Below are 23,904 nucleotides of genomic sequence, written 5' to 3'. Positions count from 1 at the left end.
GTATCTGAAACTGGAAAAAAAGCCACTTTTTATTCTTCAGTTTATGAATTACTCCTTTTCCAAGAAAGGAAGAGATTTGCTATAGGATCAAGTAGAACTATAGTAAGGAAGAACCCTCATCAAGCTGTGCAGTAATCTGTTCCTTCAATACTATAATTTGATGTGAAACTCTTAGCAGATTATAAACTATAAAATCAATAAGACAGCTCAGTGTGACAAATAGGTATTTGTTTCAGAAAAATTTTACAAAGTGAGACATATAATGTTTCTGCCATAATCCTTCATGACATTGTCTACTAATTTGGTAAACAAAAGTATGGGAGTTTTTGTTTTGTTTTAAGAGTTTTAGCTGAGCTTCGTCTATTTTTGTGTTTTTCAAGGCAAGATTTGTGACATGTTTATATTTAGTTACTAGAAAAATAAAACATCCATCTGGTGGTCCCCCACAGTATTAATTTTCTTGCTATTATGAGCTCTTTCTTAATACTAACCAAACCCAGGAAATCCCAGGAAATTATTTTTGAGACTATTTTTATCCCTGATTCACTTTTACTAGGATCGTACTATTAGTATCCATGAATGTGGTAAGTCAGATAATCAAGCTGCTTATGGCTTATGTTGTGGCAAGCTGATAGGAAAATATGCAGCATGCAGGCCTTCACTGGTCATACTGAAACAAATAACTTGATGCATATAATCAGCTAACTCAAAATACAACAAGACACAGAGAGATTGAGGTCAGACATGCTAGAGTGAAACTGGGGTCTTTCTGACATGTGTGCATACGTGGGCCGAGAACTGTTGTGATAAGTATGAGCCAGCTACTCTGGCATGGGTAACAATTTTTTTTCTTGATATTTTTTAATGGTTTGGAATAAAAAATTAGGAAACTAAAGCTAAAGCACAGAAAAAATTCAGTGCAATCTATGTGTATTTTTTAAGTGGAAAGCACAACTAAGGTGATAATTCTGATTCACAGAATTAAAACATGAAATTGTTCACAGGAGCATATAAATGTTAAATAGTATAGATTGAAGTCTTGTCTGAAGCCATTGTAGCACATACAGATTAATGCATTAGCATCTGGAATACATGCTTTAAATGTTTCAAAGCTGTGTACTGCTTTAGATAGTATTTTCTTCTGTGTTGTTCAAGCAGTAGGACTAAAGCAAGCTTAAACTGCTTTTCTATCTATTATTCAGAAAAACCTTTGAGAGTATTGGAGCTTCTGTTTCATTTATAGTACTTGAAGCCAAACAGAAATTTTTACTACCTGAAGGTAGTGATAGATATACAGGATTTCTCTCCAGAGTGCGGTGAAATTCCCTGTGCTTGACGGACTTGAGGCAAAAGTTATCACTAAGAAATGCAGGTGTTTGTGCAGTAATGGTGGGCTGATGCTTTATAGATCCATGCTTATAGCAGGGATGAGAACATCTACTTTATACTAAATGCTAAGGAAAGACTTTCTTTTCTCTGGGGAATTCTTATTTTTCACCCGGATGGAATACGTGCTTTAAAGGTATTTTCCCATGAGCAGTAAAATTAGGTGCCATGATTGATTCCCCAAAAAGTGGATTCTTCAGTCATGGACAGTGATCCTCTGTCATGGATGGACCTGGAGTCCTGCATCTACCTTGGCTGTGCTGGTTCAGTGTTACATCATGCAGGTCAGTCAGCTGGATATTGCTGATTCAACCAAGAATGTCATTCACCTTTTGTGGAAACGCTGTCAGTCCCTGAACAAGAAATAGGAGGCCATGGAAAAAAAATAGATAAACTAGACACTGATGTAAGCTAAACTAGTACAACAAATAACTGTTCTATAAATGGTGTAATAATGCTTTTTACTTCTACAAAAGGACAAGATTTCAAGAAACTTGTTACTTTTTCATGGAGAGGTTTGGTAAAGTTTGCATTGAGACTTCTCTTGTTATATTTAATTTCGTTTGTCTTTCTCATTAACAATTTTTTTGCCATATTAGGTAACCTTCAAGTATTTTTTTTCCAGTTATATTTTTCTTGAAGAAGCTCAGATAGAAGTGACCTCTACTCTTGTGGAAAGAAGTGTTAATTTTTTCATATACAGTGAGACTTTCACCCCTCTTTTCTCTCAGTGGTGAATGTTTGTATTTTAGCAGCTCCTTTGCTATGTAGCAAGGAAGGTTGAGGGAAAAATCTGCCTTCACATTTGTTGCACACTGGACAAATATGAGCCAATGGTTTAATCTCATATGCATGCCTGAATTTCCCCATGCTTTAACCAAGGGATGTGATTACTGTTAGTTTTTTTCTTTTTAAAGAGTATCTATACAGCCAATAAACACTTGACTTAAAAGCATATGTATGAAGAATACTGTTAATACCATTCTTAAATTTCAGCTGGAAATTGTGGAACTGTTTGCTTTTGCATTTCAGGAACTTCATCATAATTGACTAGGCTGATGTAATGAGTATTCTGCAAAGTTTGGTTGTGTTTAGCTGGGAAGTGTAGTATCAGCACACTATGGGCGATAATGGCTGTCAAAGATGCTTCATCCATGTGATAGTGGATGTTGCAGGTTGGAGAGTTTGCACTGTTAAGATTAGGCTCTAGTTTATGGTTTTGTGCCACTTCTAACTCTTGCTGAAACTGTTCTGTAATGAATGGGGGCTATCTATCTTTCTCCTACCAGTTTAAACTGTGGTCAAGTGATTACAGGATTGTGCCATGGGATACTGTAAGTGGAAGTACAATTGAGTACTTGAGTCACCATTTGGCACAGGAGTGGAACATTGATTAAATACCTTTTGAAATTATAAGTTGATAAAGCCTGGTGTAAGTAGAATTAGTAATGGCTGTACTGCTGCTGAAGGAACATAAAAGCAATGAGAATTAGTAATTGCAGCAAGAATAAATCCTAGCATAGATTTCAACATCCCCCATGTCCCTTAATGCAGCTAAAGTTAACAAGACTTTTCTACATATTGCAGGTGTTCGAATAATATAAATGTTATGAAAGTGATAGACTTTTTTATTAAAACAGGAAATACTTGTTCCTTTTACAGAAAGCAGTTTCTGAATCTTTCACAATGACTTGAAACCCTTTCTCCTTTTCATCTATTTTTTTTTCCTTATCAAGATTAATTATTCTTTTCTCGTGCTCTCTAGTTTTCCAGCAAAAATGCTTTTCTGTCTGATTCCTTTGCATGGGAGTAGTAACATCTTTATTTTGTTTTACTCTGTGAAGCTCATTTTCATTTTACCTTGAAAACAGGCTTTCTGTTCTTGGTCTGCTCTTTTCTCAACCAGTTTTAAGCATTGATGATAAGGATTGTGAACAGACCTTCAAATGAGGCCTTGTACAGTATTATTATTTAGTATGTTTCTATATGAGATACTCTTTATCTCATATAAATTTGTTATTTTAACCATTTTTCTAGCCAGTGAAGACAAGTATTTCTCCATGCAAAGCAAAAAGGAAAGAAATCAGTATTTCACAAAGCATTACCCTAAGAAATGGCAGAAGCTGTATAGAATTGTTGCATTTACTACTCACTGTTTTTTTTTTTTATTGAGGCTGTAGATTGTTTTCCAGACCATTGTAAAAGCTAGAGCGTCTATCAAGTGAACCAGCTTACGTGCCAGTAATACCCTTGACAGAAATTTTGAAGCTGACAATACAGAGATTTGAGAATCAAAATGCAGAGACAGTGTGTGTAGATGAAACACAGAGAAGCTTGTCAACATAAAGGAGCCCCAGATCATCAGTTTGACCTGAATAAAACAGACTTCAGTTCTTGTCACTGTACTTTGCTTTTCAGAATATGAAGGCTATGCATTGCATTTCAGCTTTTGCAGTATGATTTCAGCACTGGCATTATTTGCATTGTAGTCTTGAGCATGATAAAGCCCTTAACATTGATATGGTTTATTTGACCTTTTCACTTTGAAAAAAAAATAATTGTTTTTTTAAAAGCCAGAAAAATCCCAAAAGTAATCAGCAAAAGTACTGTTATGGAATTGACTCTTGCAAGCAGGAGGTAGGGGGTTTTTTTTATATCCTAAATATCAAATAAAACCACAGATGCTTAACAAAAAAGGCACTGCTTTAATGCAAAAGCTGAGTGTGCTGAAATAAAGATAGAAAGCATTCCATCAGCAGATGAAGATGATGAGCCAGCATGTTCCCTAGTGGGCCAGAAACTCAAAACCAGCGAAATACGTTTCATACTGAATGAGCTAAATTTGCATAGTGACTTAAACTTTAAATATAATCAGATCTGTTTCAATCACCAGTTTTCTTTGCTGGACATGACACTGTTCAGTACCAACACAAGTTGGTAATATGGAATCTTGAAATTATCCATTTCTAGCTTATCTAGAGGAGGTCAAAAATACATAAGCCTTTTCCTGAGTTTTGTGAGTCTGTTACAAAAGCGTGTATAATATCTTCATTCCATGCATACAGATTTGCAACTGATGATGAACTTTTTATATGTTGAGGCTTTGCTGCAAAATTGAGGGTCTTGTACCTTATACGGAACATTGCTGACTAGCTTTGCCTTGAATTGTTTTTTCAGCCACCATTTCTTTGTTTATGGAGAATGTAGTTGTTAAGTTATTCTGAAAATCAACAGGAGGGCTTTGTAACACTGGAAACCTGGGCAAAGTACCCATTTAAAGTAATACATAACATCTAGCACTGCAACTAAATCAAAAATTAGGGTTTGCTGAGGCAGTCATCATGGAAGTGGAAGAGGGCTTAACATCTGGTTTTGCTTTTCTTTCAAGAACTTGGGTGTACATTTACTACTGAAACATGTTAGAGGGAATAGTTCCTGGCTTTCCTTGATATTATCAATGTACCTTGAATGCATTTTCCAGGTGACTGAAAAAAGGAAAACATTGTGCACTTCTTTAAAAAGGATGAAAGGAGGGCCCAAGGAACTACACACCTGTCAGCTTCACCTCTGTGCCTGGCAAAGTCATGGAACAGATCCTCCTACAAGCTATACTAAAGGACAGGGAGCCAGGGAGGTGATTTGAGAAAACCAGCATGGCTTCACCAGGGGCAAGTCCTGTCTGACCAACCCAATCAACTTCTGTGATGGAGTGACTGCGATGGAGTGGACAAGGAAAGGGCTACAGATGCCATTTATCTGGATTTCAGGTCCTTTCCAAGCCAACCCATTCTTTGATTTTGGAATTGCCTTAAGTCTAGAGCTGCTGTAACAAAACAGCCTTCAGGTGTTCTAGGTATAGAACAATTCTTTGCCCATAACTGAATGTGGAATAGAGATAATGCAACTTATGCCTTCTCTCCCTCCTCAGAGCAGGTTTGTTTAACTGAGCACAAATAGGCATTCTTGGGGCATTTAAAGAGTACAGTTTGAATGAGACAATGACAGTGAAACTCACTTAATGCAAAAAGTCCACTCTCATTTCCTTAGTAATGAAGAACTGATTATTTGCAGACTTCAATATTGAATTGAAATACTTGAATGTCTTAAGAAGCTTTTATTCAGAAAGTAGAGAAAGATGGTGATACTGTTTACTTGTCCAAAACAAGCAGTAATCAGTGGCAAAGAAACAGCTAAGAGATTATTTGTTCTGAGTGTGATTTGCTGAATATCATGTCTCCTGACCTTTGATCAGATGAGCATTATTGGAGTTTATTTGGATCAATCGTGGCATATGACATACTTCAAGTATCTGTACAGAATATATCTGATTATATCAGATTAGTACCTGTAGATGTAAAATGTCAAATCTACTGTGCATATTTAGGCCTTCCCAAACATCTGTTCAGTGAGATCTGAGGTGGTTGTTTTGTGTGGATGCAGAGGGTTTTTTGAGGTGATTGTACATTTAAAAAAACCCAAAAATTTAGAAGGCCAGTAAGGAAATTAGTTTAATGTGAATGGAATGTTTGAGATTTCACTTATAAGTCTTGGATGAACAAACACTTGGTTTGTTATTTGTCCGGAAACAACTAAAATTAAATTTGTAAGTATACATCTGTTCTGCTCTAGATGCTGAGATAAACCCCTTTTTTCTTAAGCTAAAAGCTGAGAGGTGAGAGCTAAGAGTATGGAAAATGAGCACATTGGGTAGAGAAGAGCTCGTCTCTATATCGGTGTGATTAAGGAACTGAAATTATTTTCCTGACTTTTAGTATTTAGGATACGGTAAGGCTACTATTTTTCTTTATAAATGGGCGTTGCTTGAAGATTTTTTTCTAAGTAGCCACTAGAATGTGTAATATTTTGTTGCTATATGGGAGTTTAAAAGTTAATTTCTGCAGTCACAGTGTATAATACACTACAATATGGTTCTTCTTTACTTCATTTTCCCCAGTCCTCACTGGCTGATGTTTTGTCTTGTCACAAGAGAAGAAAGCCATGAAATCTTTTAATTTACTGACCTCTTATTCTCTGTGCAGTAATTCCTATGGCACTTTCTTTTATCCTTTCTCTGACTTTCCTTACGTCATTTCCTTCGTAAGTTTTTAAACAGATCATTTGCCACTTTCCCACGATGCTGCTGTTTTAGGCCTATTCAGGCCTTTAAACATTGTGAATGGTAAAGCCTGAGAATGGACATTTCCCCATAAGGGCCCAGTAACTGAATCTCAATGTTATAATGTGGTTTATTTCTGCTTATCATGACATTGTAACTTAGATAACTCAGTAATTTGACTTAATTTTTGTGCATCCTAGCTGTGAACATGAATTCAACATCACCTTTGTTGGTCTAAGCTGCAACTTTGAACCAAAGCTGACATTACCTAAATTTGTTAGAAACCACTTAAAATGGTAAAGCCTTGAAATTCAGACATCATCAGAACATGGACTATTATTTACATTAAATTTCTTCATCCATAAAATATTAAAAAGTATAGATATTCAGTGAACTATGCTTAATGAAATCTTAATCTCCAAGATGCTAATTTTCAAAAAGTCATATGGAATGAGACACTACCTCTGCCATGTTTTCATTAGTATGTGTGGTCATAAAGGGCACATTTTGAGGTACTGTTGTTTAAATATTTAATGACTTTGGAATTTTTCTTTCTTTGCTTACATTCCAGGAAGTAAATGACCCAGTCCTTTTTCATAGAAGTATTACGTAATATATGCTAGAGGTTTTTAAATTTGAGAAGATATTCAAAATGGTAGTCACGCCATTGCAAACCGTGTTTTCTATTTAAGTAACAGAATACTGGTTTTAGTTGCAGTTTTCATCATTTTGATTGCTTTCTAAAGTCATGAGTGGAAAAATGAGTGGTAAAAAGAGACTTTTTAAAATATGTGCATGTAGTAATAAATGTACAATTCTGTACTTTTAAAATTTTATTTCTTTACATATGAGAGTATTTTTTTCTGTGTTTTCAGAGTTATTCAGTGAAAATTTGACTATTATTACATAAATGAAATTCTTTCCATTGCTTTGTTTTTAAGGAGACAAATTTAGTTGCATACATGTATTCTTTTGGATACTGAGACAACTTTGCTTTTAGATTATCAACAGATTTGGATTGGGATTAGAATATCAGCAAAGTCTCTTTTTTTTTTTTTTTTGTTATAACTCAGATTGTAAGTTATCAGACTTATTATGATCAGAACTACTGTAATTCACATATTTTCAATTTAAAACTAGTATTCTTTCCTGTTTTAAAACTTTTTAAAGCAATTACAAAATGTAATAGTGAGATAAGGTGTGAGATCCTTAGCATTAAGGGACTGAACAACTTTCAGGAAACTGGTATCTTGAAATAATTAATGGTTTACTCAAAAACCCAGGACCAAACCTTACATCTTTATGCTACACCTCCTTCTCAGTTTCCTTCCAATATTTCTTTGACTGTCCTTGATGCAATTCACCCAAGAAATCAAATCTTTTTCTTAGCTGCTCTTCTACGTAATAGTTCAGAGATAGACTTAAAATATAAAGAGAACGAAGGGGGTGAGTTTAGATGTAGTAAAAGGTAGATACTTCCCAGTATGACTGAACATACATAACCAAGATGTTGGATTTGTCTCATTCTTGAAAACAGCACTGTGTCGTTGAGGCTTTGATAGTTTCAGCTTCTTAATTCTTTGGAGAAAAGAGTGAAACAGAATTTTTCTCTCTCTGTATCAGTAGTCTGGTACATAATTATTTCTTTGACTTCAAGTTGATTAATGCTGTTCTTAAATATTTTCTAAATTAGTATCAACAGGTCAGTTTTAGGCTTGTTTCCTTAGTCTCTTTGAAATAGCTGCACCATTTACCTCATGTACTAGTATTTTTTATGGTCAGAGAACAGATCAAGGCACTAATCTCAAAGACATCTTTATCTTCCCTCTTAACTTTTCATCATTCTAGTCTTTTGTTTGCTAGCACATTTTTTATTATTTTATTTTTCTTTTTGTAATCTTAAAATAGGTTCCATTATTGTACATGTAGACTTCTCTCCTTTGAAAACCCATTAATATTAAAGCAAATTATGGAAAAAATGAGTTTTTGTTGGATTAATGATTATCAAACTAGTGAGTAATATTTGTATTCAGTACTGTATTATGTTGAATTCTAATTTGACTCTGGTTTAGATTTCTGAGATTATGGAATACATCTATTCATTTTCAAAAATTTCTTTCTGTATTTAAGTTTCTTTAAATTATGTACACATTCCCTTTTTTTCTTGATCTTTGTTATTAGTTTCTGTAACTTCACTAAGATTCTTCTAAATGGATTTGACCCCTTACCTCTGTGTTGTCTAGCTTTATCACATATTTTACATTTAGCTCAACCTTCAGCTACAAGAGTGGCTCTGCTACATCACTAATAAATCTCCTGTTCTTGAACTTCACTTTTCAGTGGCTTCCAGTTCCTTCAGTGTTCTCTGCTCTCCTTTCACTTCCATTTTCATTTGCTGATTTCTTCATTCATGCGTATCTCCTCATTAAAAAAAAAAGTGGTCTGACAGTCTCATGTGCTGATTCATCACATTTTTTTTAATTACAGTTTTCACACTCATATATAAATGCATGATCTCCACAAAGTAAGTTCTCTGTTCCTTCTGTTCCTTCATCTTTCCATTTAAACAACTCTTCTTTTAATGGTAATGTGAAAGGTCAGTTACTACAGGCCTTTGGGAATAGTGTGTTTACTCATTTGCAGAAAAAAATAGGTTAATCTGAATACATGTAGAGAAGTTCAGTGAGTGAATGAGTGGAATAAGGAGTCCCTGAGATGTGGTAGCTATCTTATTTTTAGTTTAACAGTCTGAAGGTGTGAAAAAATGAGTTTGGACTATAAAAACATAAGTCGAGCATATAATTTTCAAGAAAGAAAGATGTCAACCAAACCCCAATGTTGGCGAACAAAAAGAAAAAAAAATGTATGCCAACAACCAGAAGAGAGCTGTGAAATAACCTTCCCAGATGACTAATGGCGGTAAAAAGAGAAGTGCCAAAAAAGGCAGTGTATTGTCTGGCAACACACCAGACTCTATCCTAGGTCTCAGAGGATGAGCTTCATTTAGTTATGAGCTGCTGGTCTCACCTACATGGAGGCTTTGCATTACTAGACCACGCTTCAGATCCTAGCCAGTGCCTGTCTCCTCTTACCAGTTCATACTCTTTATCTTTCAGGATACTGATGCAGATATGATGGTTTTACTCACTCTCAGTTCTTATCTTCTCTAAACTTGAGAGCTTTCACAGATGCAGAAGATTCTCATTGCTTTATCTCCCGTCTCTCTCTCTCCCAGGTATCTATCTGAGCTAGTTGTTTCTTTTTAACTCTTCGATTCACAATATCTCTTTGCAGTGTTACCATCCCATCCTTCATCTTACAAAGTCCAAGGCTGATCATATTGCTGTTACCTAATCTTCTTTTATCTTGTTTTGGAGTTCTTCTGTACTGTGCTTCACCTTCTTTAAAGTAGTTTCTCTTGCTCCCAGTTCAAGCCATTGGCTCTATCTATGCTGATAAATTAGCAAAGACTAAGACTCACATCAATAATGCCAGTGTGATTGGGCACTGGAACCTGGACTCTGATTTGGAGACATCAAGTTCAATAACATGGATAGGAGCCATTCAGTGATGTAAATGTAACTTACTTCCACGTCCCTGCTGACCTGTGTTTAACCACATATTAGAAATTGCATTCCATCCTTCTATATGTAACCTGGTAGACTAATATTCATCTTCTGTTTTCTTTGGTAATACTTGTGATCCCTGAATTCTATTGCTGGGCTATGTCTGTAATCACCTTTACATCTATATTTTGGGTGTCACTGAGAAGTCTTCCTTATTCAGCCCTCTATTTTTCTGCTAAGTTTTCCCAGCTAGCTGTCCTTTGTTGCTTTTAATTTGCTAGATAACATTTTCTGCAAATAACTTTTTCTATTTCTCCTTTACTCAGGTATTCTTTTGTTAACTAATTAAGAATACAAGATAAAATTTGGCAAATAGAATCTGAAACTTCCTCTTGCTGATCATTGCAGAGCTCATGTGTTCTTCAACTTGAATTTCTTTAGAAGTTCTCACATTCACTATAGGAGCAATGAGGCCTATAGATGTTCTCGAGTACCATTTTAAAGATGCAACCTTTTCTCTCTGTCTCCACTTTTGTCCACTCTTTTGTCCTGTTATGATTCAATTGTTGCAACATCCTTCTCTTTGACCTTTGCAAATTCAATATTTCTTTACTCTCATCTAGACTGAGTTCTTGCTTCAAAGTTAATTTCCTGCCCTATTATTTTATCCATCTTTTACATTCCCCCTCTGGCTCTCCTACTAAGTATGTCTTTGAGTTCAGACAGAACCTAAAGCACACCCTGACAGATCTAGCTTTCATCTCAGTCTTGTTAGTATCACAGATTTAACTTAGTGGTTCACCTACCTACTTCAAAGTTGAACCACTTCTCTACCTGCCTTTAGGCATCATCCTGGCCCAATGCTGCTGCATTTCTCAGGTCAGATATTTAGATCTTTAGTTCCTCCTATCATGAGCCCTAACACTCCTTCAGAAAGTTATCCTTATCATTAGTAGTTACCCTGATGCCTTCAGAATTTACTACATTCCATTTCCATTGCCAACCCCTTGCCTTTCATATTCTAATGTATAATATGCTACATCCAGCATAAAATGTATCTCTCTGAGTTTTGTCCCTGCTCAAATCCTACCTGAAATAAAACTCAATAAACCTTGAGGCTTGTTGAGCTCAAACAGAACCAAAAGCATTCCCTGACAGATCCACCCTTCATTTCAAGGTTTATTGAAGTCATTATAAAGGAGGAAGGGACTGTAAGACCTCTAGAAACAGTGAGTGCAAAAGCTGAATAACTGTTACTTTCTGGATTCCATACTATGATTTTAGTTCTTCCTTTAAAGCTGGCTTTGACTGTAATGCAGTAACTCACACGGCTCGGAATAAGCCATAAAACTTTTTTTCTCTTTTCTGTCCTTCACTTTTCCTGCAAGGAGCCAGTGTTACCTTTTAGTTTTTCGATCTAGCTCTATCTGTTGAGGAACACAGCAAATGCTGACATACCTGTAAGATAATACTTACTCTTGCCATTTACTGCCTCATCGCATTTCTGGTATTGCTTGTCCACTAATTAATCTTTTTCTTCAGCCCCTTATTTTACTGAACCCTGATCTAAGAGTTGCTCTGTCAGTCCTAGGCTAAACTGATTTGTTTGTGTGCTAGTGCAACTCCCTACAACACAGTGATCCGTATGTTGACAAGAAGGCCCTACCAGGAGGTCACATTCTCAGGTCATGTGGGTCCCTACTAAGTGTGGTCCATGCTGGCACTCCCTTAGCTGGATACAGACTAGTCAGTGTCTGACAGGAAGTCTGCTCTGTCTAGCCTGACCATCAGATGATGCTGACAGTGTGAGTTCCATTAGCATCAGATTGCATTTTGATTACAGCTGTTCCAGTCCAAACTCCCCACAATTACAAATTTTCATGCTCCTTTTATACTTTCAGGTAACTATTTCAAAAGTGTCTTTGAAGTTTTTCACCAAATTACAGAATGGCTGAGGTTGAAAAAGTATCTTTTTAGATGGATGTCATCTGGTCCAACCCCCTTGCTCAAGAAGTACTGGGTCTATATAGCTTTTGAATACCTCCAAGGATAAAACTTCATCACCTCTCTGGGAAACCTTTTCAGTCATTCTTAGAGTAAAAAAAGTGTTTCCTGATGTTCAGTCAGTACCTCCTGTGTTTCAGGATGTGCCATTGCCTGTGTTACTGGGCATCACTGGCAAGAGCCTGGCTCCACACCCTATTCTTACTGTCCCTTCAGCTATCTATAGATACTGATAAGCCTTTTCTTCCCTGGGCTCTCTCAGCCTTTCCACATAGAAAAGATGCTCCAATGGCAGCTTCCACATGGCCCTTTGCTGGATTGTCTCCTGCACGTCCATGTTTCTCCTGTACTGAGAAGCTCAGAAATGCACGGCAATCCAGGTGTGCCATGCCAGTACTGAGTAAAGGAGATCAGCTCCCTTGACCTGTGTTAATACCTTGCCTAATGCAGCCTAAGATACAGTTTGCCTTCTTTGTATAGGCTCATCTACAGCTGTTGAATTAAGCTAATGGTTGTCTTCTCTTTCAGTATGTTTGTTTGGGGCCTGATAATAGTCTTCCTTTTTAATATAATCATTTGGGGCAAACATCCTTCAGACATTTTAGTGTAACCAATAAATGTATACACACAGTATTGACATTCACAGAGGTATTTTAGCAGGTGGTGTTGTCCAGACCATTTTCTAAGGTTGGCATTAAAATTTCTTGTCAAATCTTCATTGTTCAACAAGGCACCAACTATCATTTTTCATTCAGATTTGCAATGGGCCCAGTAATTGACCTAATCCTTTAACCTACTTTGGATTCTTTCCTGAACTCTGGTTACAAACTCAATACTAATGCTTCCCAAACAAAAGCCCATAACGGGTAAAGAACCAATATTTGTCTGTTCATTGTTAATTACATTGCTCAGACTAAACCTATGAGCAATACCTGATCCTTTCAATGCCTCTGAACAGTGTAGTGGTATACTAAACCTTTCTGATACTTGATATGTTTGTTTTCAAAAGCACAGATTTTTGCATTTGCCTAATCTGTTAGTTGTTTTCCATCATTTGGTCTGTTTGTTGGTTTTATCTTACTTCTGCACAAACAGGATGGTTGCTTAGTTTTCTAGGTCTCCATTTAAGCAATGAGAATTCTATTACAGCTTGGACAGCTGACCCCGGCTGGGTAAAGGTATATTCCACAGAGTCATGCTCAGTATATAAACCTGGGGGAAAGCTGCCTGGGGGCCACTGCTTGAGAACAGGGTGATTGTATTTTGGCTGATGGTGAGCAATTGCTGTTCATTTGCATCACCTGATTTTTGTGGGTTTTATTTCTCTCTCTTCTTGTTATTTTCCTTTTCATTACATTAAAAAATATTATTTAAGTTATTTTAATATTCTTATCTCAACCCACGAGTCCATGAGTTTTTTACTTTTAGCCCACTAGTTCTCTTCACATCCCACTGAGGGGGTAGAGAGTGAGGTGAGAGTGGCACTTGCCATTTGGCGTCAAACCATTACATCAGTGCACTGATGACCCACAAAATCATGCTAGCTCTCAAATTACTGATAATTAGCGAAATTTGCAAAGTGCATGTTTAGCAATCTCACCACTAACCTCAAGTACATGAAACTTATTTTGGTGTTATTGCTGTATCCATGGCCAAAAGCAGCATGTCTTCTGCAAGATGTTCAGCATCCGGCATTTGATGGCTGGGGGATATATGCATCTATGCCAGTAAAATTAAATTTGGAGCCCACAGCGGAACTTTGTTCCCAGTATTCTGTGTTCCAACTTAGACCTGGATTTTGAAAGTATTATAAGCTCAAACCAAAATTATTACAAATGCCTGTTCTTCTCTAAAAACCAGTCTTAGAAACAGCCTATAGATTTAGTAACATTTTATAAGCTCACATTAGAATGCAAAACTAGTGGCTACTACATCTACTAGTAAATTAAAGTGTGAAGGCATGGGCCCAAGCACTGTAACTCATTTACTTATGTACTTGTGTTGTTAGGAAATGCTTTGGCATTATTCTTACCTTGCACTGACCCAAATAATTCCAAGATGTGGTTTAGTTGTTACTCCAGTATAGGAACCAGTAGGTAGTTTGTAGTGGCTTGTCTCTCTGGTCAGTGTTGGTGTGTGCATGTGGCCAGTCTGTGCAAGCTGGCCATGTAGTCAAGGATTGTCACACTTCACTGAGTCACAGAAGTGTAGACAGTGTATTTTTTCTACAGCAACTTTATAGAAAATGCTTTTATTATATGATAAATGTGCCATAATTAAAAATAGTTTTTATTGCTCTTTCATTCACTCTGGGGCTGTGTTGCAGCATACCCAAGAGGCCATAAATTCACTCTAGTTTATACCCCCCAAGTCTTTTATCCATAGAAGTGGTCCTTCACAAAATCTTCAAATCATTATGGTATGTGAAGATGAATAAAATGGAAGGATATTGTGGTCAGAGAAGTTTGTCATTAAGCACATGCCATACCTGTGTATGCTGGAGCATTGAAGATACATGCTGGCTACTGTGCTAATTTGTCTTCAACCAAAATTTCTCTATTTCTGTTTTGACCACTGTGTTTGTGGAAGTGTGTATTCAAATAGCAATAACAAATAAGGATTTGTCACAATGTACTTTGGGGTTTTTTTTTGCAGTGCACATACTCATGAATCTCAATGATTTTAGCATCATATGCTGTATGTAGCACTGTAGCACCATCTTGTGTGAGCTGCAAATGTCGTTTCTGTATATGCAGTCAGTGATCTTCACATGGAATATAACAATTTTATTTAAGACCCTACTACGTAAAACTGAAATTGGGAACTGAACACAAAATAGACCCTCCTTATAATCTATGTGGTAGATTTCCTAACAGTGCATTCATTTAAGGTACCTCATTGTTAGGATGATCCATATAAATACAAAGCATGGGATGCTGAACTCTGGAGGCAAGAAATATGCATTCTGTCTGCATTGTGCTACAAAACTACAGAATTAAAGCAGAGAAATTGAAATCCTTGTTAGAAATAAAATGAAACAAAACTATAATATGAGAAAAGGCTGCTAGGGAAAATTAAGTAGAAATGGCTATGAAAGAGCTGACAGAAATAAAGCTGAAAAATGTTTTTAAATTATTGCATGTAACACGGAACTGAGCGTTCATATTCAGTAGTAGTGCTACTATTGCAGTGCTTTGAGTTTTCTCTATGTCTGGAAAGACACACGTATATAGAGACAAAAAATGGGAAGAGAAACATAGAAAACAATTTTGTTCATATGACAGAGCAAACACTAATTGCAGACATGGTTGTGGTGCATTGAATATGTTCCTATTCTTTGATATCTCCCATATGAATCTTTTTTCCACCTTTTCATGTGTTAGTTTGTGTTGTGTTTCATTTTTCTTCCTACTTTTATAGAGCCCAATTTCAGAATACTCAGCAGTTTGTGTAAGAGGAATTATAGTCTTGATGCACCTTCAGCTATGGAGGTGGTAACTATTAGTTACTGACCACTGCTATGAGTCCAGCATATCATAGTGGTCTTGACAGCTCTTCTTTTGAATGTAATGAAAAGATCTCACATCACTTTTAGCACTTTCAGTCTTTTCTTTTTCTCTGTCAAGTATCTACTTTTTTCATACATATATTTTGGGCAGTTTTAAATATATAGTAACTCCAATTCTCTTTGAGTGATTACTCATTTACATGATGGAAACACATAGATTTAAGAACTCAAAGCATAGGAATTTTTTGCCTTCACTGTAACATACAAATGCACTTTACCTATGTAAATGCCTGAATATGGCACAGGGGTAAAAGACACCACCTCTTCCTTTTTATATGGAACTGAGTCATAACTGTTTTCATGCCATAGCACCTAAAGAGTTCTGGGCCACAGAATTTTCTGACTATTCTTTGGTTAATGCTAGGACTAAAAAATTGATATTTTATTTCTGTGGGTTTTTCTAAGATTTCCTCAATAAAAATATCTAGCTTCAAACCACACTGTGCATGAGAACACATCATATCATCCCAACTGCATCAAATGCTTGAATTCTTGGGGGAGAATCAGTCTGTCAGGGTTTCAGATGTGACAGTAAAAGAGCTGTTTAGAAAAGCTGCAATGCTGCCTTTTTGATGAGAGTAACTAGTGGAGATGTGGACCTGATAAATTTGGTTTAATTTTCACAGTAAAAGAGTGATATACAACTTTAGGTCATGACTATAGATATCAGGAGAGACATATTGTGTGATCAAGAAAGCTAGCATTTGACTCCTCTGCAATCAAATCTCTCCCAGCTCATGGCCAAATAATTTTCTATTAGTCTATGGTAATAGCTAAAAAATGCAGATCATGAAGAGAAAGCACTAACCTGTAGAATGAACATATTATATATTATACATATTATATATGTATAGATACATATTATATATGTATAGATACAGCATGTATATGTATATGTATACGTATACATACAATATATATTGACAGATGCTGGGGAAAAAAAACTCTATGCTCTTTATGCATATATTTATGGTCCATTGTTTTTCTCTGTCCTCTTTGGCTACAGTTTGTGTTTGTGAGCCTTAAGGAAAATAATTTTTCCTCTTTCTTTTGAAATGATAAAAGCAACCAGAAGAAAAAAATCTGTGGGCATCAGTTGTGGAACACAGACTGCAAAAACAAACTAACAAAAAAAGTTGTATCAAAGCTTCTCTCACCACACTTTCTAGCTCTCTGCTTGTGAGCTAGCTCTCAACTAATGAGACAGGTTTCCCCTTTTGCAACAGTTTTGACAGCAAGAAGGTGCAACTAATTCTAAAAGCCTTTAGTGTGGCATGCTTGAGCATTTATGCAGCCATCATGTCCATATGAGCAATACATCCTGAAATCTACCTGACTGTAAAGATTATTTCCTCTTAACTAATTTTCAATTTGCACCTTCCATTTTTCACTTTTAGATTCACTCATGTGGGAAATTTAACTGTTTTCTAAATCAACGTTAATCTAAAGCAACTACTTCCTAGACCTCAGACGGTAAAAGGAAAACATAATTATTGTTCAACTGAAGATACTCAGATTAAAAGTTCAGTGCTAATAAACATTGGCTAAATAATAAATATTGGCCAAAAATTTTCTACAGGAATGGAGGATGGATAATAGTATCCAAGATTTTGACAGTTTTAGAACTAGTTTAGAAGCCTCATGGCATGATTCCAACCTCAGCTGAGGTCTGAAAGAGTTATTTAAGAGATTGGTGTAAATAAAATAGAGAATAAAAGCTCTTTGGGTATGTGGTTGAAAATACCACTATACATACCAGGTCACTTCCAGTACATCAAACCATGTGTGTTCTGTTTAACATCTGAGATACACCAAAATCCCAGGCACTGCAAAACCTATGGAACAAGAAGGGCAGTGCTGTGGTTATTTTGTATTTTGCTATTCTATATCCTGAGTTTGGATTTAAAAAATCAGATTTTCTCCTTTGAGTTTTGCAGTTTCCATGAAGAAGCTATCACAGAGAACACAAACCAAAACTCAAACCTGAGCAGTGGCATTAGTAGTCATTCAGGAAACGGTCGTGCTTTCCTCAACACACCACTTTTCTTCCCACTGTCTCTGACTATATGAGGCATACAGAAAAATGGCTGATCTTTACTTTGTATAGAGTATTATTTTATTAAATAGATTGTGCTGATAGGCTGCAATTCAAATTTCATTTATATGAATATAGTGGAGATGGAGGTAATTTTTCATCAGTGTATATGCTCATGTAGATTATTTTAGTGTCTTTGTCACCCTTTTCTACTGTCATTTAAGAATATTCTATTTAAGAACTTTGTGTATGTGCTGACACTAGTAATTTCCTTCTAGTAATTTCCTTTTTATTTAATTTGTTTAATTTCAGATAACTCTTGGAGTGATCCAGTAGAAGTGACAGCACTTTATTCATTTGAAGGACAACAGCCAGGTGACTTGACTTTCAAAGCTGGAGACAAAATCACAGTGACAACTAAAACAAATTCCCAGTTTGATTGGTGGGAAGGAAGACTAGGAGGAAAAACTGGCATCTTTCCAGCCAATTATGTTGCCATAAGTAACAACTAAATTTGTACAGAATAAAATGTTGAGGCAGTAATATATTTACTCTGAAAAATATATTTTAACTTTTCAGATTTATTAAAATGAGATTTTTGATCAATACTATTCTAACAAAAAATTAAATGCTTTGAATGACCATAACTTTCCCCTAAATTTATTTCTCAAGTAAACAGCAGGTGATAGTCAATTTATGAGAGTTTTATTTTTGAGCAAATTGCCCCATAAAACGTAACCCAATTTGTGTATAGTTGCAATTCTGTCTTGCTATATAAATTAATTTTTTACATGAGGGGAAAATTGGAAATAGTTTGGAATTGGACATGTTGAAAAAATGTTTAACTTCAATTGTAATTTATGGTCTTTTTCTTTAATAAATGCTCTTAAATTTGCTTCAAACCACGTTTGAGTTCTTTACTTTGCAATTACAGATTTTTTTTTCACAGGTATGGCAGATAAAAGTTCCTTCATACTTGGCTTTTTTAAAAATCAATCTAGATACTGCATTTTTTTAGTAACTACTTTAGGTCTGGTCTGTAATGTTTCTCATTGTTAGGCATACAAAGACTTTTTTTAAAGCAGCTTTGTGACAATTAAGCAGTTCAACTTCTCTGATAGCTTGTCTTATATTTCCCTCACCTTTGGAGAATTTAAGCACTTCTGAAAGTTTGTTTAGTAAAATGCATGAATGGTCCCTCAGAAAACATATAGGCTTATCCTTGATTCCTGTAGAAACTTGTTCCACAGATCTCTCTATCACAAGATAGAGAAATTTCTGGTTCACAACTGAGCTTGAATTCTTCCTGCTTCTTTCCATTTAAAACTTTTTGAATGTTTAATCTTTAAGAAAAGAGCAACATAAAGTAAACTACAGAGTAAATAGAGTATATTTATAATAGTAAGAGAGTGATGATGCTTCTGTAGCATAGATGTGATAGTAATGTATACCAGTATAATTCTCAGATTTCAACTTCATTTTGAGTATATTTGTAAATCAACTTCATTTTACAGATATAGATGCTGCCTTTAAAGTTGATGTGACAAATCAGAGCAGAGGTCAGAATGGGACTTTCAGTTCTTTAGAACCAGTTTAGTTCTCTTCTCAACGCTAAATATGCTTGTAATAAATGAGATAGTCGGATCTGAAAAATAAAAGAAATAAAAAAATTATTTTGCGTAACAGTGAACTCGGAAAGCCACCATAAAAGGACAGCCCCGATCCCGGGATCGGAGCTGAGTGAACGCAGGACAGGCCTCTATGGCACCAGTCCTCCCTCGGTCACACATCCCACCACCAAAAGTGCAGTTTATATACAGTTTATTCTCCCTGAGGCAGGGTCTCTTTGTCCACTTCTACTCAGACTGCATATTCATACGTCTTCTTTTGGGACTTCTGTGCTCCTGGACAGCCTTCTGGGCGGGGACAAGGAGTTGATGAGGTTTCTGAGAAGCCAATTTTGATATGATCAGAGCTGGGCGTCTTGTCGTTGATGCATATCTGGTATCAATCATCTAGGCTAGTAGCCTGGATGCTCACCCCTGATGGCCCATCTCCGTGGCTGTGACTCTTTTTCTGTTGCATATTCCATAGTTCCTCCCTGTCCCCTTACAGATGCAAATCAGCTTTCCTGGTAGCCGCTTGTGATTTCTTATTTCTATATTTCTTAATTCCCAGCACGAATTATTTTATACAGGCATTACCCATAACAATGCTGAATTTGCCTCTGGAGTTAATGGAGTTAATGCCAAGATGATAATTATGCTCCCTCAGTCTCAGCTTTTCCCCACTTGAAATGTATTAAGTCCTTGTTTCTTCTATGAGGACCAGAAATTTAATATGTGTGATCTTTCCAGCAACCAAGTTATAGTTGATCTGTCATGATCCACTAATCTATCAGGTAATCTTTAGCTTTAAGTTATCCCATCAAAATGGTAAGGTTAAGCCTAGTGTAGATGAAGACTCAGCATTAGGAAGTTATTCAGTTCTACTCATTTGCAAACGTTTCTGGCTTTTTTTCAGATTGGGCCAGAATGCATTATGATGAACAAACTGAGAAATGAGACAGAGGAGACTGAAACCATAATGAAATGCATTTACAACCTTTCAGTGAAAATCCTGCATATGTTTTGCCTCATAATTTAGACAGAAATCTGTCTTCAAATAGATACCACCACCAAACAGATCCAGACTGCTTGCATGTGTTTTTTTAGTAAGTGTTTTCCAGCTAGTGGGAAAGAGTTATACAACCTCATGTAACTGCAGTGGAAATGTTAATATGCGCCTTTAGAAGGATTGTAGCATCTGCCAATTTGAGGTGAGAAAGCAGGTTCTGTGCTTACCTATCTTTGACAGACTCATGTATCTATTTCTTCTTAAGCCAGAAAACACCAAGTAAGCCACCATCAAGACTCAGTGAGCAGGATTTGTAATAAATAGTGCAATAGCCTCAGAAGCTAGATATTGTCACATACTCACAAAGAATAACTCCTGCCTTTATGATATCCTGTTGCTGCACTCTAGTTACACAGTATAAGCTGAAGCATCCACTAGCAGAATTCTGCTGTAATAACTTCATTAGTCATTTCCAGAATGCTGGCTGCTTTTTCAGCCACTATACTTGCCTTTATGTAGAGCTGTTAAAGCTTCTTAACTCATCTCAAGTGTCTTCTTCCCTGAGACTGTCAGAATTTATGAACTTGCACGGTAAAATCTTTTTATTGTTTATGTAAATTCAGTTTCTTGGATTGTCTTAGCTGAGTTTGGGGGCAAATGAGGATTGTCTAATCTCAGTGTTCATGATAGTTTGTAGACTCTGCAGGAAATCACTGATTAATTAGTAAATCCAAGCTGCATTTGGAGGAGAAAATACTAAATGGAAAGGATATCTTATGACTGGAATGTGTCTTATTTCATTTAAATGTAATATAGGGAAGAGAAGATTCAGCAAATTAGCCTAATGCGAGAAAAGTCATTGGTTGTCAAAAACAAATCTTGAAGCACTACAGAACTCTACTGCCTGATTCCAAATGTCATTGACACAGGCTGGATCAGCTCACATCAGTGCGCTCAGGCTAATTCCAAAAGTGGTTTTGCAGTAAAAGCACTTTACAGTAAAAGGCACTCTGCACAGTTCAGTGAACTAAGAGCTCTGTAAGGAACAGTGGTTGTATCTCAGGTTCTCTGCAGTAGGTCTAGGGAAAAAAAAACCTAGAAATACACAGAGTGACCCATGAGACATGTTCTGGTAAGAGAAGCTTTCCATCAATGAAAATCCATGTATGTGTTCCTTTGCTACAGGATGCCTGACTGATCCAGAAGAAAGATACTGAAGAAGACAGTGCTTCTGGCACAAAGTAGTTAATGAGTTATGAGGTCTCTGATATCCAGCTGTTAGTGAGGGTTGAGAGGATGGATGTCTGCAGCACCAAATCAGTGGGAATCTGTACTGGAAGAGAAAAAATGAGTTTTAGAGCCATGGGATTCTCTCAAGGGGATATTTGTAAAAGGTACAGAGGTTACAAGTGAAGTACTTCTGTGTGTTGTGCAAGTTCAATTAATCATCCTGCTTTTATAAGCAGTTACCTTCAACATATAAACCAGCTATTTTTATTGTCGAAACACAGTTAATGAGAAAACAGTAATTTCTATACACACAGTAGAGGTATTTCCCATATTTATTTTGTGATTATATTTATATATGGCAGCTCAGTTTCCTGTCAGTCCTCATAGGCTTTATTTTGAGCAAGGTGATTCTTGAAGGGTCATAGTTAGGACTATGTGCTCTGTGTTCAACACAAAAACCATGTGCAACTATTGTTAAAAGATCTTTCTTCCACATCCATTTTAATTAATGCATCCACTTTAGTTAACTACTTAAAATAGTATCTATGGTTTCAGAGATTTAGAATCTTGTTTTGAAAATCTTTTTTTGTTTATTGAGAAGTGCCTAAACAGCAGATCCCAAAGGGTTATAAGGAGTGACATGGGGTGTAGTTGGAGGCCTGTCACTATTGGTGTCCCCCAAGGTTCAATACTGAGCTCAGTATTTTTTAATTTACCAAAACTTCCTTGTTCCTGACTTGGATGAAGGGGCAGATACATCCTTAGCAAATTCACTGACAACACAAATCTGTGAGGAGTAGCTGATACCCCAGAGGGCTCTGCAGACTTTCAGAAGGACCTTAATGGGTTGGAGAGATGAGCAGAGAACTGTGAAATTCAGCAAAGGCAAATGCAGGTCCTGCACCCGGGGAGGAACAATCCCATGCACCAGCACAAGCTGGGAGCTGATCTGCTGGGAAGCAGCTCTGTAGAGAAGGACCTGGGGGCCATGGTAGCCAACAAGCTGCTCATGAGCCAGCAGTGTGTCCTTGTGGCCAAGACGCCAAAAGTATCCTGGGGTGAACTGGGCAAAGCTTTGCCAGTAGGTCACAGGTCTACTCCACCCTGGTGAAGAACATCTGGAGTGCTGTGCCCAATTCTGGGCTTCTCAGGAAAAGAGAGATGTGGTGCACCTGGAGTGGGTCCAATGGAGGGCTACAAAGATGATCGAGGGGCTGGAACATCTCTCTGATAAGAAAAGTCTGAGGGAGCTGGGCCTGTTCAGCCTCCAGAAGAGATGACTGAGAGGGGCCCTCATCAATGTCTGTCAGTATCTGAAGGGATGGTATCAGACAATGTTTCCAGGCTCTACTCTGGATCCAAGCAATAGGACAAGAAATGTGCAGAAACTGATGTGCAGAATGTTCCACCTGAACATGAGGAAGAAATTCTTTATTTGTAGGTGACTGAGCACTGCATCAGATTGCCCAGAGAGGCTGTGGAATCCGGTGTAGTATGCTCTAGGATGACCCTGCTTGAGTGGGAACTTGGACCAGATCACAGAATCACCTTAGTTGGATGGGACCCACAAAGATCATTGAGTCCAACTCCCATCCCTACACAGCACCATCCCCAAGAATGCCCAAATGCTTCTTGAACTCTATCAGGCTTGGTGCTGTGACCACTTCCCTGGGGAACCTGTTCTAGTGCCCAATCACCCTTTTGGTGAAGAACCGTTTCCTATCAGGAAACTCAACCTAAACCTCCCCTGACACAACTTCAGGCCATTCCCTCAGGTCCTGTCACTGGTCAGCACAGAGAAGAGATCCCCCCTCTTCCCATTATGAGGAAGTCATAGACTTCAATGAGGTCTCCCCTCACTCTGCTGTTTTCCAGGCAGAACAGAGTACCCACTGCACTTCCTTCCAACCTGACCCAGACTGTGATTCTGTGATTCCTAAAATATCTTTGACAGCTTACATTACTTTGACCCTTTATGTTTGTTTCTAATACTTTAAATATATGACCAAAACTACAATTAGACAGTGTTCAGATTCTATTCTTTATGATATATTAAAAAAACAAAAAAAATCTGTTCCTTTACTAGTATTTTAGCTTTAACTCAAGATTTTAAAAGTTACCTTGGTATAACTGGAAAACTTTTCACCTCTGTTTGCTTTTTTTTTTCTTTCAGGCCATTGGAGACAAAAAAACATTTCTGTTATGTGCAGGTGTAAATTTCCATCATTACTAATATCTCCAGGTCTTCAACAACAAGTAAACATGTAATCCCACTCTCCCTTCTCATATCAGGCCAAACACTTCTGTTTATTCAACCTTTCACAAAATCTTCTCAGGCCAGTTTTTCTTGATGAAGTGTTCTGTTTCACTCTTTTTATATGCA

The 23,904-nt window shown here is 36.8% G+C and overlaps 1 protein-coding gene across 4 annotated transcripts in view; it reads left to right on the top strand.

Moving 5' to 3' along the window:
- The window catches only part of SH3YL1 (SH3 and SYLF domain containing 1), a 48,093-nt gene extending 29,382 nt beyond the window's left edge, over nucleotides 1-18,711 (top strand). The window contains exon 10 of one of the 4 annotated variants that reach the window (XM_083858215.1): nucleotides 17,988-18,711. In XM_083858215.1, coding sequence (XP_083714341.1) covers nucleotides 17,988-18,187 — 200 coding nt within the window. In that variant the 3' untranslated portion in view covers nucleotides 18,188-18,711. The remainder of the gene's footprint in view (nucleotides 1-17,987) is intronic. The other 3 variants (XM_083858214.1, XM_083858213.1, XM_083858216.1) reach the window with 3 other exon arrangements.
- Nucleotides 18,712-23,904: the final 5,193 nt, after the last annotated feature.

The sequence above is a fragment of the Zosterops lateralis genome (assembly GCF_965231275.1).
Source record: "Zosterops lateralis genome assembly, chromosome: 3".
NCBI classification, from domain to species: Eukaryota; Metazoa; Chordata; class Aves; order Passeriformes; family Zosteropidae; genus Zosterops; species Zosterops lateralis.
This window is presented reverse-complemented; position numbering and strand designations above follow the sequence as displayed.